The 15,822-nt window shown below is 31.0% G+C and overlaps 2 protein-coding genes and 1 pseudogene across 4 annotated transcripts; 2 read left to right on the forward strand and 1 right to left on the reverse strand.

Moving 5' to 3' along the window:
* The first annotated feature begins 5,672 nt into the window (after positions 1–5,672).
* Positions 5,673–7,787, forward strand: LOC108326149 (uncharacterized). Of its 2 annotated transcripts, XM_017559455.2 has the most exons (5): positions 5,673–5,892; positions 6,115–6,362; positions 6,700–6,922; positions 7,067–7,221; positions 7,566–7,787. In XM_017559455.2, the coding sequence occupies exons 1-4, from the start codon at positions 5,746–5,748 to the stop codon at positions 7,187–7,189; spliced, it is 741 nt and encodes a 246-aa protein (XP_017414944.1). In that variant the 5' UTR covers positions 5,673–5,745; the 3' UTR covers positions 7,190–7,221; positions 7,566–7,787. The 2 variants fall into 2 exon arrangements, with proteins under 2 accessions (XP_017414944.1, XP_017414943.1); XM_017559454.2 differs by lacking the exon at positions 7,566–7,787 and having other exon boundaries at positions 5,676–5,892; positions 7,067–7,474.
* On the forward strand, positions 7,597–12,215 carry LOC128195774 (uncharacterized). 2 transcript variants are annotated; one of them, XM_052874412.1, is made up of 3 exons: positions 7,597–7,663; positions 10,806–10,953; positions 11,027–12,215. In XM_052874412.1, exons 1-3 carry the CDS (start codon positions 7,618–7,620, stop codon positions 11,073–11,075), a joined length of 243 nt encoding a protein of 80 aa, XP_052730372.1. In that variant the 5' UTR covers positions 7,597–7,617; the 3' UTR covers positions 11,076–12,215. The 2 variants fall into 2 exon arrangements, with proteins under 2 accessions (XP_052730372.1, XP_052730371.1); XM_052874411.1 differs by having other exon boundaries at positions 10,806–12,214.
* A 258-nt stretch (positions 12,216–12,473) lies between these two features.
* Positions 12,474–13,132, reverse strand: LOC108326150 (peroxidase 66-like; annotated as a pseudogene).
* Positions 13,133–15,822: the final 2,690 nt, after the last annotated feature.

Here is a 15,822-nt window from a genome sequence, read left to right on the forward strand (position 1 = left end):
GACAGAAATAAACATATATATAATTAGCACAGGAAAAGTACAAAACGTATAGAGGTTGAATTAGTACATGAGCTTATTTAGAATCCGCATCTTGATACTCATAATATATCACAATATCAAAATATTACTCGTAACTTTTCGGCAAATATACTAAATTGTTGCAAGTAATATAGAATAAGTTCAGAGTATTGTTCTCCCAAAGAACTTGTGCAATACATGACAATTTTTCATTTTATAACTCAATTAGACATCAAAATGCACAAAACAACACAAGAAACTCTTTTTGATATTTTATCAAACAATTGGTGTGCAAGGAATTATATTTAAAAGAAACTTTGTTGGAATTGGATTTCATGAATCATATGAAGATAAAACTCTATACAATATATCATTATTTCATTCAAACATTCACATCAAGCCATATTAGTCTAATCCCTTAGCAACTAGTTCTAAATTTATATATCAAAATGTTAATCCCTTAGTCAGTTTACATACAATTTGCATTAAGTCGGATGCTAAAAATGACCAAGTTATTGAGTCTATCCCTATATCCCAAATCACTTAGGTGTTCTATCTATGTTCATTTTCAAAGTTACTTTTCAGTAATCAAAGACATTCCAATAACATTATATTTTCATACAATGTTAGTAAATTCAAGAAAGAGCATATGAACGAACAACGATATATTGAACAGGAAAATTATATCAGAATGAGTTCATTACATGCAATTCCAACTAAAGAAAACTTTAACTACTCATAGACATCTAGAACGTACACATTTAAAGCAATCTCATGCAACAATGATGCCTTGAAGTAGTCTCCAAGAAGTTCCTGAGATGTTTTCATTTATTTCCTTTGTTCGAAACTTCTATCCGGAGTTATTTCTGTCTATTCCCCCACTTTAAAAGCCAATTGAAAAAATAACTAATTCGCTAAGCGCACAACTCTTTATGCGCTAAGCGAATATTCAACTGCAGCATATCTTTAATTGTCTTTTATTTGCTCAGCGAGTTGTGTTGTTGCGCTAAGCAAACTCTATTTAGCTGAGCAAACTCTATTTAGCTGAGCGATTTAATGCTGGATTAGCAAGAAATATCTGATAGCACTCCACTTTGATGTATAAATTTCTGTACAATTTACTACACATTTTCCTACTTCTAATTACAACTTTTCAATGAGAAAAACACATTATTTCATGAATAAATATAAATTTTGAGTTAATTAATAAGTATGAAAACATGTATTTTTCATATTTATCACTTAGCCATATTATTGAAGCATTTTAATTTCAACCCAAAAGATAACCACCTAGTAGGTACTTTTCTTATAAATTTGTGCTTTTTATAATCAAAATATTAAAAAATAAAAAATAGTAGAAGATAATGAATGATGAAATGAAATTCTAAAATGATAAAAAACACATTTTTTTTTAATTTCTTATATTGCATACGGAGAAAATGTTGAGAATCTAATTATCATATATTAAATAAAAATGAGCAAGTTGAGCACAGACTAACAAACTCATTCTTTTAAAGTTTTAAGAGAGTGGTCTGTGAATTAAGTTCAGATTTTTATAATCCATTTTTTCTAAAAAAAAATCCATCACAAATATTAGATACTAGGTATATTTATTAGGTGAAACATGCTGGCAACTTGATATCTCTGGAAAAAAAAAAAAAAAATATATATATATATATATATATATATATATATATATATATATATATATATATATATATATATATATATATATATATATATATATATATATATATATATATATATATATATATATATATATATATATATATATATATTAATGATGAAGGAATTTAATCAAAGAAAAATGTGTTGATTGTAATAAGAATTTCTCACGTAAAAATATATTTATTGATGTTGCGTTAAGTTTATTTGTTATTTTTTATGTGAAGATAGAGTAAACAAATATGAAATTTTTTTCTCGTAGTTTTTTTCTTCATTAGTAATAACTAGTATATAATTAAAATAAGAAGACATTAGGAATGGGTTAAACTCATATACAAAAAATATCACAAAAAGAATATCAATAGATAAATATCAATTTGGAAAGAGAGAAACATAATATGCAAGCAGATATAGTTTTCTTGTTAAAGGCAAGAAAAACTATGTTTATAGGTTTAAAAAAACGTATATTATTTGAAACATTGCAAGAAACTACGATGATATTGTCTTTTATTTGTTATGATAATTTCATTATCATTTATACCATTAAGTTTTACCTTATTAAGTGACTTTTTATTTAAATTTAACGGATTTTTAAACTAAATTAATTACTTATAATAATAAAAAGGTTACACACATATGCAGATATATTCTCACCAGTATTATTATATGTGGATGACATTCGTATTGTGAAAAAGAATATTTCTGAGATTGAATTGGACTGTTGGACAAGACATCTTGAGGAAGATAGGAACCACTAAAATGAAAAAGAATGATGCATAATAAAAAGAAAAAGAGTGTTGTAGGGTAGAAAAGGTCATGATGATGAAAACTTCCTTGCTACTCATTTTAATCGAGATCTACACAAAAATCCACAGAATGAAACACAAAATACAACAAATTGTTTAGAACTCATTTGTATTGTTTATTTAAGTGAAAAGTGGCCAAACTAAAAATTTTGTATAGAAGACTTGATATTCAAAATACAATAATAAATAATAAGAAAAAAAGAGAGAGAAAGTTGTGATTTTCACATATTCACAAAAAAAAAATAGGTTTGTGGTATTCTAAGTTATTTTATCTCTTTCTTAGTTGTTAATATTCTTGTTTGGCTGGCTGATTGTATGCCTTAGTTAAATATATTTGTTAGGAAGCGTCATATAATTTATACAAATAACTTTGTTTACCCTTACATTTATAGATTTTGACATTAAAAGTGTTGTGATTGATGTACTCTTGTCTTTCTTAACTTTTATTGTGTTCTACTTTTATATTTAATCATCACATATTCTTACAAGTTCGTACAATTTTTATTTTACTACTTATTATTCGTGTTTTTATGATATACATCTTTATTGGATTCTCTTGATTTGTTTGGGAATAAAACAATGACTGGTAGGAGGAGATGATGCTGTTTATGACTGCCACTGTATATATATGCCATGAGTGAAAATAAATCAACATGGCTTCCATGTTCTTTTTGGCTGTCCTTTCGTGGAATTGACCATTTGTCTGCTCTTCCATTGTCGATGTCATGCCATTCTTATCAGTTCACCTTCTTCTGCATTTTCACGCTATACTTTAGTCTTTACTGTGCTGCGTACTATTGACAGCAGACCACTTTTAGAGCATGTTTCATCATATTTTTTTCATCAATTTCGTATCATCACAAATATTATTTTATTGCAAATATTGTAAATATGAACTGTTATATAAAAACATAGTGTTATTTTGGTATACATGATAGATAGAAACTACTGTAAAAAAAATTGCTATTGGAGAAAGACTTGCTGAGACCCAATGTGTATGAGTTGTTTCTGGTAGAAAGTACTTCTCTTCATAGAAAAGTAGGCTACAAATAGTATATGAAATATTCAAATATTATAATTTTCATATTTGAGGTCCATTTGAAAATTTTAAATGGGTTTGCTGGTTGGAGTAAAACACTGATTGAGTTGCTTATAATAAGAAGTGTGTGAAATACTATTAAAATACAGAACAAGAAAGTTTGAGGAGTTTCTGCCTTAGAAGTTTCTGTAAAGAATTTTCTTTAATTTTAAGAAATTTATCTTTATAAGATCCATTTTAAAACAATATTTTTACTTATAGGGAGTTTGGGAGGGAAGTGTGAGAGGCTTTTATGGCTTCTTTACTTTTTTCACAACTCTACAAAATTAATGTGTTGTTTTAATTTTGTTTCACTTCAATTTAGTTTCTATTTTTTTTTTCCATTTACAATGAAGTCCTTTAACCAGCCTTCGTTTCCATAAACCTCGAATATTCTTTTTTTTTTACTTAAAATAATTAAAGAATTCGGATGTTTTGGAAATTTTGATTAAATTTAGGGGATTTTCATGTCAAATTAAGTAGTTAAACTTTGGTTTTTTATATAACGCAAAATTTAAGACATTTTCATAGGAATGATAAGGTTGGTTGATTTTTTCCATTTTGACTTGTTTTGTATTTGGCTTATAAAAAGAAGTTGAGTTAGTTTATGTTATGTAAGAAATATAGACTAATTTATCTCCATTTATCTTAAATAACATTTGATATGCGAGCTTGTGGACTAACCTACATAAATATATTTGTTTTATAACTTTTTCCTTCAGTTATAACATGTAAAATACCATGTTATTAAATCATAATAATTTTATTTTCATTTAATTAAATTGACATAAATAATATATTTTATGAGGTTATTTCTTAAAATAAATAATATTTATAATTTCATAGTTTTTAAGTACAAACATGTTAGAATTTTTATAACAAATGTGTATAACTAAAACAACACCTCAAACTAGATTTTAAATAATTAAAGTTGTTAATAAAAGATTGCTCTGGAAACAAACCTAATGAATGAGAAATTCACACAATTCTCAATAGACATATTACATGGTATGGACACAATTAAAACAAATTCACGTAATAAAGATTATATGAATTAATAAAAGTAAAAATACACCGTTCAGCCCATTATTTTTCTAGAGGTAGAACAATTAATTCATATAGCCTGCCCCACATTTTCTTCCTACATTTTTAGGGATAAATTTATGTGAACATAGAAAAGTTTAACAAACTAAGTTGACTTGAATATACCCGTTGCAATCCAAAACACGTTTTTCTTTCATCTAATTTTAATAATTTTAAGTGAATATTTATTTAATGATATGGAGTTAGACTTTTCAAAACGGATAATCCAACTCGATTCGGTCCGGTCTAACTCGGGTTGGTCACTTAGCGAGAATCAACCCAACCCGGTTCACTTATTAGTGAGACCCATCACGGGTTAGTGGGTTAAACAGGTTGACTCACTAACTCATTTAAGTATAATTTATTTTTAAATAAAAAAATTATATATTTTTTAATTTAAATCTAAATAAATTTTACTCTAAAATGATGTTAAATTTCAAAGAGAATTACAAGCATAAAAGACAAACAAATAAGTTTTTAATATTTATAATTTTTGTATCATTTGTTCATTTATAATATTATAGTCTTGAATAGATAAATATATAATATTTTTCTATCTTGAAACATCTTTTTTTATCTCTATCTACAATATAATAAAAAAATGCTAACTAATAATATTAAAACAAAAAATAATAAATAATTAAATTAAATTAGGTGGGTTGGTGAACCAATCCATTTTATCATGGATTCAACCCGGGTGAACCGGATTTTAAGTGAACCGGATTGAAAATTCATAGTGAGCCGAGTTGACTTGCAAGTTATAACTCATTTTAACATTACTATATGGCATGTGGTGATAACTTGAACATCCAAACTTTTTTAGCTTTATATTGTAATACAATATTTATTTTTTAAAATAAATTAGTTTAAAGTATTTTAGCACATACTACCTTCTGTCATCTGTTAAGTATAAAAATGCTACCAACTTATAAGTTGCGCATAAAAATGATAGCAAACAAATGATAGTGTGGGAGAAAAGAATTAGGGGTTGTAGAGAGAAAAACCGTATGTACTTAACAGAAATTGGGCCGAACACTCAAACATAAATTGAACAAATAAAGAACGTTGGTGGCGATGTCGGAGGGGCCAACACCAACGAGGAAGAGGAAAATGGGAGACGCAGAGGATATAACTCCCAAGAAACCTGCGGCAAAATGGCCTCTCATCAAACCCAAAAAGAATCTTCAGATTACCCGACTCCGAGATTTCGATCTCTTCACGGTTACAATTCTATCTTCTTTATCCGTTCAATTCTTTCTTTGTTGGGGTCTAATTTGATACAGGACTTAGATTGTTTCCCCGTACATTGATATTTTTTTTGTTTGCTTCAAATTCAGTTGAAATTTTAATCTTTCAAAGAAAATTGAACAGTTCCACAGTGTCTGCTAAAAGTATCCAGGTGCTTATTGTTTTCTAAATAATTTTTATTTTATTTGGGTTTAGGTCCAGAATTTTTTCTCCTCTGCTGAATCGAAGGCATTCGTTAAAAATGCCGAGTTAATTGGTTTTGCTCATCAAGGGAGTCTAGGTCCTACTTATGGTGAAGCTTACAGAGATAATGATCGAATCTCGGTGGATGATCCTATCCTTGCAGATACTATTTGGGAGTCTGGACTTAGCAAACTATTCTCTGATATAAAAATTCGTGGAAAGGTTGCTGTAGGCCTGAATCCAAATATTAGATTCTATAGGTTTGTTTATTTCTGTGGCAAAGGTTTCTTGTGGATAACTTATTAAAAATACTCAGTTTGCTAAAGTTCTTCTTGGGCCATTGTATTTTCAATTAGGATTGCTAAAAATTGATACTACATTTGACACCATGCTTAGTTACCTCTGTCCTGCAATTCCTTTTTATCTTTAGCATCGTATACACACACCTTAAAAACACCTCCCAAAAGACACATTGGTTTTCGAACGTTTCCCTTTCATATTTGCTGTCCTAGAATTGGACCACCGGTCTCTTTAAGTTTGGTTACGAGAAACCTGTTGATAATTTAAATGCATCACCTTGGACTTCTGTACTTTCAGGTACAAGACTGGCCAGCGGTTTGGACGGCACATTGACGAAAGTGTTAATCTTGGAGATGGAAAACGCACTTATTATACTCTTCTAGTGTATTTGAGCGGTGGGCCTGGTGAACTTAAATCAAAGCCCAAAAATGACTCCGGCAATTCCTCAGTTCCATCTGTTGATCCTTTAGGTGGAGGAGAAACCGTCTTTTATGGTTCAAGAAATAAGATTGTGGCTGAGGTAAATTATTGATTTTCTTTTAGTGAAATATGGTTTGGTAGGTATATTTTTTTCTACTTCAAGTGAGTTTGAATCTATGTTTCATGCAAATTTTGGAATATGACTATATGCTTTGGGTGATAAAATACAATATTAATTTCGCAGGTGTCTCCTATTGAAGGGACAGCACTTCTTCACCTTCACGGAGATAAATGTTTGTTGCATGAAGCCAGAAATGTTACCAAGGGTATCAAGTATGTCTTTCGTTCAGATGTAGTATTTGCTTGAAGAATGGTTCAAGAATAGTACCAAATAATCTGGTATTTTCATCTCCTGAGGGTTTTTTTTTGGTTAGCCTATTGCTCAAGACATTGTTGTGTTATCTTGATTTTCAGTGTCGGTAATATGTTCAGTGTGGAAGTTTATGCAGTAGATAATGTACCTTTACGTGTGAACAGATTAGGGAAGTTATTTTGAAAAACTCGGATAGTAGTGAAAATCAGGTTATTTAAACCAATTATGGAACCTGGTACTGTAATATAAAGCTTGACTAATGAATAATTTTTTTCGATACTTGAAGTTGAATTTTGGGGAGAAGTATTATCTTCTATACCCATTGAAGAATTATGACAATATTTCTTAATTTCTGTATATCTATTTGCAGTATAATGTCTGTGGGATCCGTTGATTGATCCATCAAAAACACGGTTTCTTTAATGGGCATGGATGAAAAGTTCGTTGACTTTCCTATGAGATGTTTAGGTGAAATTTGAAAAACCCGTTATCTATTTGCCTTGTGTTCTCTTTAGTATAGCACGCTTTTATGTTATTTACATATCATCATGAGCAGCACATTTTTCCAATGAAAATCCTTTACAAATTTAAACGGTTGCATATATTTAATAATCAGACTTTTTTAGTGTAGGACATCAGCAAACTGAGCCCAAGTAGTATTTCTCACAGTGTTAATTACTATTTGAAATTCACATATTGTGTGCTTATTGCATATCCTTCTAGTTTCGGGGTTAAAAGTCTGGACATTGTTGGTCTTAAGTTATCATAGAATGAAAGAGACGGGGTATATGCAAAGGAATTAATGAGGAAATCTGCTGGTCATTAAAACCAGCATTAATTGGCAAAAAGTCTGGTCAGCAAAACCAGCTGGACATTTAAAGTTAGCAAATTATATGCCATTGTAATTGTAATTTTGTATTGTAACTGTTATTCTCTTTTATTAGGATACCCAACTGTAGAATAAATGTATATGTGGCAGTTTAACTAATTTATAGGGCAGAATATCAGTCTGTATAAAACAATATATATATATATATATATATATATATATATATATATATATATATATATATATATATATATATATATATATATGAGAATTCTCTTGCAGGAGAACACACAATTTTTCCTACACATTTCTGAAGTTTAACATGGTATCAGCCAGGCTACGATCCTAGCCTAAACTTGTCAAAGTTTTCACAACCCTAGTTTTTTTTCTCAGCTTATCTTGTCCTTTTGTCTTATTCAGACCTAGTTCTTTCAACTTTTTTTTGGCTTCATTCCTAGTCCAGATTTAATTCTGAATCATGTCTTCTGGAAAGTATGAAGTTTTATTGATTCGCCTTAATGGCAAGAACTACTCAGCTTGGGCATTCCAATTCGAGATATTTGTCAAAGGAAAAAATCTTTGGGGTCATGTTGATGGCAGCAAGTCTGCTCCTAACAAAGATACACAGAAGGATGGCCATGCCAAATGGGAGGTACAAGAAGCTCAAGTCATGGCATGGAACATAGGTTCTGTTGATCTCAACATTGTCCTCAATCTTCGGCCCTTCAAAACTGCAGCTAGCATTTGGGCCTACCTGAAGAAAACTTCCATCAGAACAACACTGCCCGAATATTCCAACTCGAGCATGACATTGCAATTACAGGATAGTTTGTCCATCTCGGAATTCTATTCTCGATTCATGAATCTTTGGTCTGAATACATTGATATCGTTTATGAAAATCGGTCTTCTAAAGGTCTTTGCTCAGTTCAATTAGTTCATGAAACCACTAAAAGAGATCAATTTCTTATGAAATTGAGATCTGATTTTGAGGTGTTAGGTCCAATCTCATGAATAGAGACCCTGTACCTGTATGCCTTAATGATTTGCTTCGTGAATAACAACGCCTTCTCCAAAATCAACCATGGAACAACAAAAATCCACAACAGTTATCGTGGCATATGCAGTACAAGGAAAGCCAAGAGGTCGTGACTTGAGTATTGTCCAATGTTTCTATTGCAAAAGATTTGGACATTATGCTTCAAACTGTCTCCACAAATTTTGTAATTACTGCAAAAAAGATGGGCACATTCTTAAAGATTGTCCAACGAGGCCGCCAAAGAAATCTGCAACAACTTTCATTACCTCTGTTGGTCTTCTGATCTAAGTAATTCTGTAAACACATCTTCTGTTCAACAAACAACTCCTGCCTCTCCTCAAACCTTGACTCCTAAAATGGTTCAACAAATGATCATTTCTACATTTTCAGCTTTGGGACTCTCAGATAAACACTATTCCATATCTTCATCTTGGTACTTTGATTTTGGTGTGTCCAACCATATGACCAACAATCCACAACTCCGTACTAATACCACCAGATATTTTGGAATATCAAGGTTCATACCGCTGATGGAAATCATTTGCCTATAACAAATATTGGTGATATTTCATCATCTCTAACTGATGTCTTTGTCTCTCTTGGCCTCACTTCTAATCTCATTTATGTTGGCCAATTAGTTGAGAATAATTGTCGTGTCGAATTCTCAAAATATGGTTGTCTTATGTAGGATCAACGATCAGGGAAGATGGGGCCTAAAGTCGGACGCATTTTTCCACTTAATTTATCTTTCTCTCCAAATATTTGCTTGCCTTTCATTTCTTGTAATTCTGCTAATGTTGATTACCAATTGTGTCATAAGCGTCTTGGACATCCAAATTCAAATGTATTTCATGACATGCTTAAATCTGGTTTTCTTGGCAATAAAGATTCTCCACCCCTTCATGTTGTTCAATTTGATTGCATTCCTTGTAAACCTTGAAAAAGTAAAATTTTACCTTTTCCAACACATAAATCAAATGTAGGACAACCTTTTGATATGATCCACAATGATTTATGGGGGGTAGCACCTGTTACATCTCATGCAAATTACAAATACTTTTTCATATTTATTGACGATTATAGTCGTTTCACATGAGTCCATTTATTGCCATCTAAAAATGAAGTATTCTTTGCAATCAATTTTTTTCATGCTTATGTCCAGACCCAATTTTCTTCAAAAATCAAAATTCTTCCATCTGATAATGGGGGAGTACACGTCTAACTTATTTCAGGAATTCTTGCAAAGTAATGGTATCGTATCTCAATGATCATGCCCTTCAACTCCTCAACACAATGGGATGGCCGAAAGAAAAAACCTTCATTTACTAGATGTTGTCCGTACTCTTTTGTTGGAATATTTGGTGCCATCAAAGTTTTGTTATGAAGCTCTATCCATTGCTGTTCACCTAATGAACCGCTTGCCATCTCCATCATTAAACAATGATTCTCCTTTCACTAGGCTATTTGGCCACCCATCTGATTATTCCACTCTTTGTACCTTTGGTTGTGTGTTATGTCCGTCTTCCTCCACAAGAACGTACTAAACTCACTATCCAATATGTTGAATGTGTTTTTTCTTGGATACTCTTCTCACCAAAAAGGTTGTGTTATGATCTCAATCTTAATCGGATTTGAGTCTCTAGAAATGTCATCTTCCAAGAAAATAAATATTATTTTGCAGCTCCCCATGACTCTCCTTTTTTCCCAATTTCTGTTATGCCACTGCTTCCTAATTCTTCTGCAGAAAGAAATCTCTTGGTGTACCAAAGTAATGCCACTCAAAATCAGCCATCACAACCTCCTGGGTCCCCTCAAGATCATCCCCTGGCAGATGATCCAGTACCAGCAGCAGAGTTAGCACCTCTACGCAGTCTTCGTAAACCTCCTAAAAAGTATGGTTTCACCTCTCCCTTATCCTTGACAACAACTTTGTCATCTGTTTCTATTCCTTCATCTTATAAACAGGCAATGGAGCATGAATGTTGGCAGAAGGTTATTGAAGCAGAACTCTTAGCACTAGAAGAAAATCAGACATGGGATGTTGTGCCATCCCATGTCCCCCATCTATTAAACCTTCAACAACAAGTTTGTGTTTTCAATTAAACTCCGTTCGGATGGATTAATCGATTGTCACAAAGCCCGGTTGGTTTTGCCAGGAGTAAGCAAGAATATGGACTTCACTATGACGAGACTTTCGCATCAGTAGCCAAGATGACCACTCTGCGCACAATTCTAGCCCTCGCTGCATCTCAACCTTGGCCTTTACATCAAATGGATGTCAAAAACTCATTTCTCCATGGAGACCTCAAGGAGGAAAGTTTACATCAAACTTCCTACCGGTGTGCCCACACCACTTAATATGTTTGTAGACTAAAACGTTCTTTATATGGTTTGGAACTGACACTGAGTGTATGGTTTGAAAAGTATAGATCCACACTAGGTTTTTCATTCACACAGTCAATATGATCCATCCCTTTTCCTACAGAGGGCTTCTACAGGAATTGTTGTACTACTTGTTTATGTGGATGACATTGTGGTGACTTGTTCTAATGAAGAGGCTGTTTCTAGAATTAAACAATTGCTGGATTCAACTTTTCACATGAAAGAACTTGGCCGACTCAATTACTTCTTGGGTTTAGAGGTGCATTATGAACCTACAGGCATATTTGTAAATCAACACAAATATATTCAAGATCTGATTGAGCTAGCAAGCCTCACCAATTCAACCGCTGTTGACACCCCATGCAAGTTAATGTAAAATAAGCCTATGATTGCATAATTATCACTCTTCCTCATGTTTCAACCTCTATTCAGATTGCAGACATATTCACCAAATCATTGACACGACAACGTCATAATTTCTTAGTTGGCAAATTGATGCTGGTAGACTTACGAGCATAATTTGAGGGAGGTGTCAAAGGAATTAACGAGGTAATATGTTGGTCATTGAAACCAGCATTAATTGACAAAATATCTGGTCATCAAAACCAGTTGGACATTTAAAGTCAGCAAAGTCTATGTAATTGTAATTCTGATTCTTTATTGTAACTGGTATTCTCTTTTATTAGGATACCCAACAGTAGAATAAGTGTATATGTGGCAGTTTAACTAATTTATAGGGCAGAATATCAGTATGTATGAAACAATATATATTTATATATATATATATATATATATATATATATATATATATATATATATGTGTGTGTGTGAGAATTCTACAGCATGACACAATTTTGCCTACACATTTCTGAAGTTTAACAGTATACATTGTACATTGTCTTGAGCACAAACGATTTTATTTCAACATTTGTAACAGGATCTTTGTGATGAGACTGTAAACTGTAATTAACTAAAGCGGTGGGAAAGAAAACAAAAACCAGGGCAAATTGGTTTCTGTTCACTGTCTCTCTCAGTTTGCCATCCTGCAATTAACTCTTCTCCGTTTCTAGAGCCTCTTAGATTTCCAAGTTTCAACATTGAAGCTGTGAACTCTTTGAAGATCAAGCCCTGATCTTTCGCAAATGCTTCAACAAACCATTTAGTCATGTGATCACCAACAAGTGATTGATCCGAAAAAAACACACCTTTTACAGCCAACAGTTGTTTGTAGTAGTCATTGTCAAACACTAATGCTGTTGAGTCCAGGAACTGTCCCTGCATTGTGGTTGCGGTTTGGTTTTGGACACTTCTTTCTTAGGTCTAAAGCAAACTCAGCGTTCATACTTGGGTCTGTGTCGTGTAATGAACTAAAATTACGAAGAAATGCTTCAAAGGAAGAACAATGTGAAAAGCCTAAAGTGTGACCTCTCGATAAAGTTTCCAAGTCTTTAACTATCAAACCTCTCTTGGCAAAACTCTGAATTAGTTGGCTCACATTGAAGTTTGGAGCAGGTAAGTAGATAGTATCAGATGCCTTTGATACTCATCCATCTTTCCTTCCTTTTAGTACATTCCAATACGGGCCTCCTGAAACAATCATGGAAGAACATTCTCAAGATACGAGCTGGAACTTTTGGATCATGCTTGGAAGCTTTGAGAGCAGTCTCTGAAATTATTTTTTCCAATTATGGGCAGGTTTGGTCGTAGTAATGAGCATGTTCAGCTTTGGATATAGAAAATGTTGTCAAAAGGAGGAAAATGATTGGAAAGATGTTTTTTGCTGGCAGAAGGGCCATGTGATAGATCAGAATTTTTGTATTTTGAAAATGAGGCTTGGATGAGAACTTCATGAAAGATGCATTGCGAAATTTATATCATGGAACTGTACGATTTACCAAAAAGATGCTTAAGTGTGATTCACTATACTTCAAAAGTTAGAATATTAGCCTAGAAGTACAGATTTTGACCTGTCTTCTGTTCTGCTTTATCAAACAACCTACGCACATCTTCTGTTGCTAACAGAAGTACAAACACAAGGTTTCTATCCTACTTAATTGTTTAGTGAGTAAGGCTTCTTAGGTTTCATTCCTTGTAATTAAGATAATATTTTCGACAAACATCCTGGTTAGGTTACATGTTACTTCATAAGTTGTTCTGTTGGTGTATGACTCTCGGGTTGGTATAGTAATGTTGTAAAGTTTATGAAAGAAGTGCGTAATTCTGCAGTCACAAATTGCCCGCATTGTGCCCCGAAGTTTTCGTTTATAATTTCTACCTTGAGACATTTTAAAGTATTTTTAAGTTCAGTATTATTTTAAATTTTCTATTTAATTGTTATTTTAGAAGTTCAAATAATATTAATTATCTTTTATCTTTTATAATGATGTTTTTATTTAATTTCTTAGTTACATATATCTGTTTATTATAATGTAGAAATTAAAAAAATTATAAATATTTTATTAGAATCAAGAAAAAAAATTAAAAATTTTAAATGTCATTTTAAAATAAACATTGAAAGCATTTTAGTAAAATCAATAAAATTTATTACATTTTTTATTTCTTCAAAAAAGAATTAAATAAGGAATTTAATGGGTAGAAAAGAGTGGTTTTGAAAAAAAAATGGAATGTTGTTCAAACTTCAAACATTCATGTTACTTTTTTGGTTATTCGTTCAATGTTATAAAAATCAAATCGGTTATGGAACCAGACAGCAAACTGGCTAATTTACCAGCACAGGTAGCCTTTTATGTAATTATAAAGCTTGGAAAGTGATGAGACAGGTTAAAGCTAAACGATCAATCCAGAGTGGTGATATTTGTGTATCAATGTTTTCAAAAAATATTTGATACTGCAAAATCCTCATTCTACATTTTGATGTCTATTGAATTTAATGCTTAAAGTAACAGCAATTGCACCCAGAACAATTACAACTGGTTTGACCGTTCAGTCAATGGTTGAATCAGGAGTTGAGTCATAATAAGTTTAGTAACACTGAAGATCTCAACAACAGTTATTTATAAGTCATTTTGAAATATTTAATTTTAAGAAACGGATAGAAATTTGAACATTAAAAAAACAAACTGATTAGTTTTAGAATGAAAAAATTAAACAAACACTTAAAAATAACAAGGGCACTTATTTCCAAGAGGAAAAAACAACTTAAACTAATAGGTCCAATAAGACATTCACGTGTTGAACTATTTATTACCTTTAACATTTTTCTTAAATACACATTGTCTTTAATATATTAAATTTTGTTTTTAAGTTATGAAGAATGTTACTTGAAACCGTATTCTGTGAGCGTTTGCCACGTTACATTCTGTATTGATAACACGCAATATCGAATAATAAAGGTAACAGGTATGACCATACAACACTATAGAAGAACTCCACTATTTGATAATTTTTTTTTCTTTTAATACTTAATTTTATCATTTAAGAAGTTTTAATATGACGCTAATTGAAATGAAGATATATTTGTGAGAGCCAAAATTTCAAATTCATGAATTCAACCAAACAAATGTCTAGTTAATGAAATTGAACTTTAAGAAACTGTTCAATGTAACTTGTTTGGAAGAAAGAAACGTAATCTCTGTTAAACATAAACACACTTATATAAAACGGATCTTAAAAAAATATTTTAAGGGTGTCAAAATTAATGTGTAAAAATTTTGAAAATATCAAATACATAAAATATATTAAAATTAAAATAAATTATTTTTATATATTTATTAATGTACATATATTAAAAACAACTGGGATCAAAGTTCTCTCAAGGGGAACAAGGTTCAGCCACTGTATACAACAGCACCTGATTCTGGTAAGATATATAAATTATATTTAGTTTGAAAACTTTATCCCAGCATGTCGGACAATATTTTAAGAATTAATATAATGTCTAATTATTAAAATTTCTATTAATTATTTAGGCAGAACTTTAAACTTAATTTAATCATATTTTTAATGACATAGTTTGAGTGTTATAATTGAAAAAATAGATTTAGTTTTTAAAACGTCCGAAACAATTAAAATCATATATCTCTCTTTAAAAAATCCATTTAAAACGTCCGAAAAATAGATTTAAGATGGTGTATCTCTCTTATTAATAATATATCTAGTGAGCTTTTTTAGAAAAGAGTTATATATAAATAAAAATATCATTTTAATATGAAATTTATTAATATAAATTATTTTCAAATTAAAATTCTATTCAATTTTAAATAACTTATAAGTGTAGAATATATATTAAAATAATATGTTCACTGATAACTACTTTTATTATACATCGTTTTTAAAGATGTTTTGATTTTTATTATATAGGATAATCCAACTTGTGTTTGGCGTGTTTTAGTTGACGAGTCCATTTAGTTGACTAACTC

The sequence above is a fragment of the Vigna angularis genome, chromosome 3, assembly GCF_016808095.1.
Source record: "Vigna angularis cultivar LongXiaoDou No.4 chromosome 3, ASM1680809v1, whole genome shotgun sequence".
NCBI classification, from domain to species: Eukaryota; Viridiplantae; Streptophyta; class Magnoliopsida; order Fabales; family Fabaceae; genus Vigna; species Vigna angularis.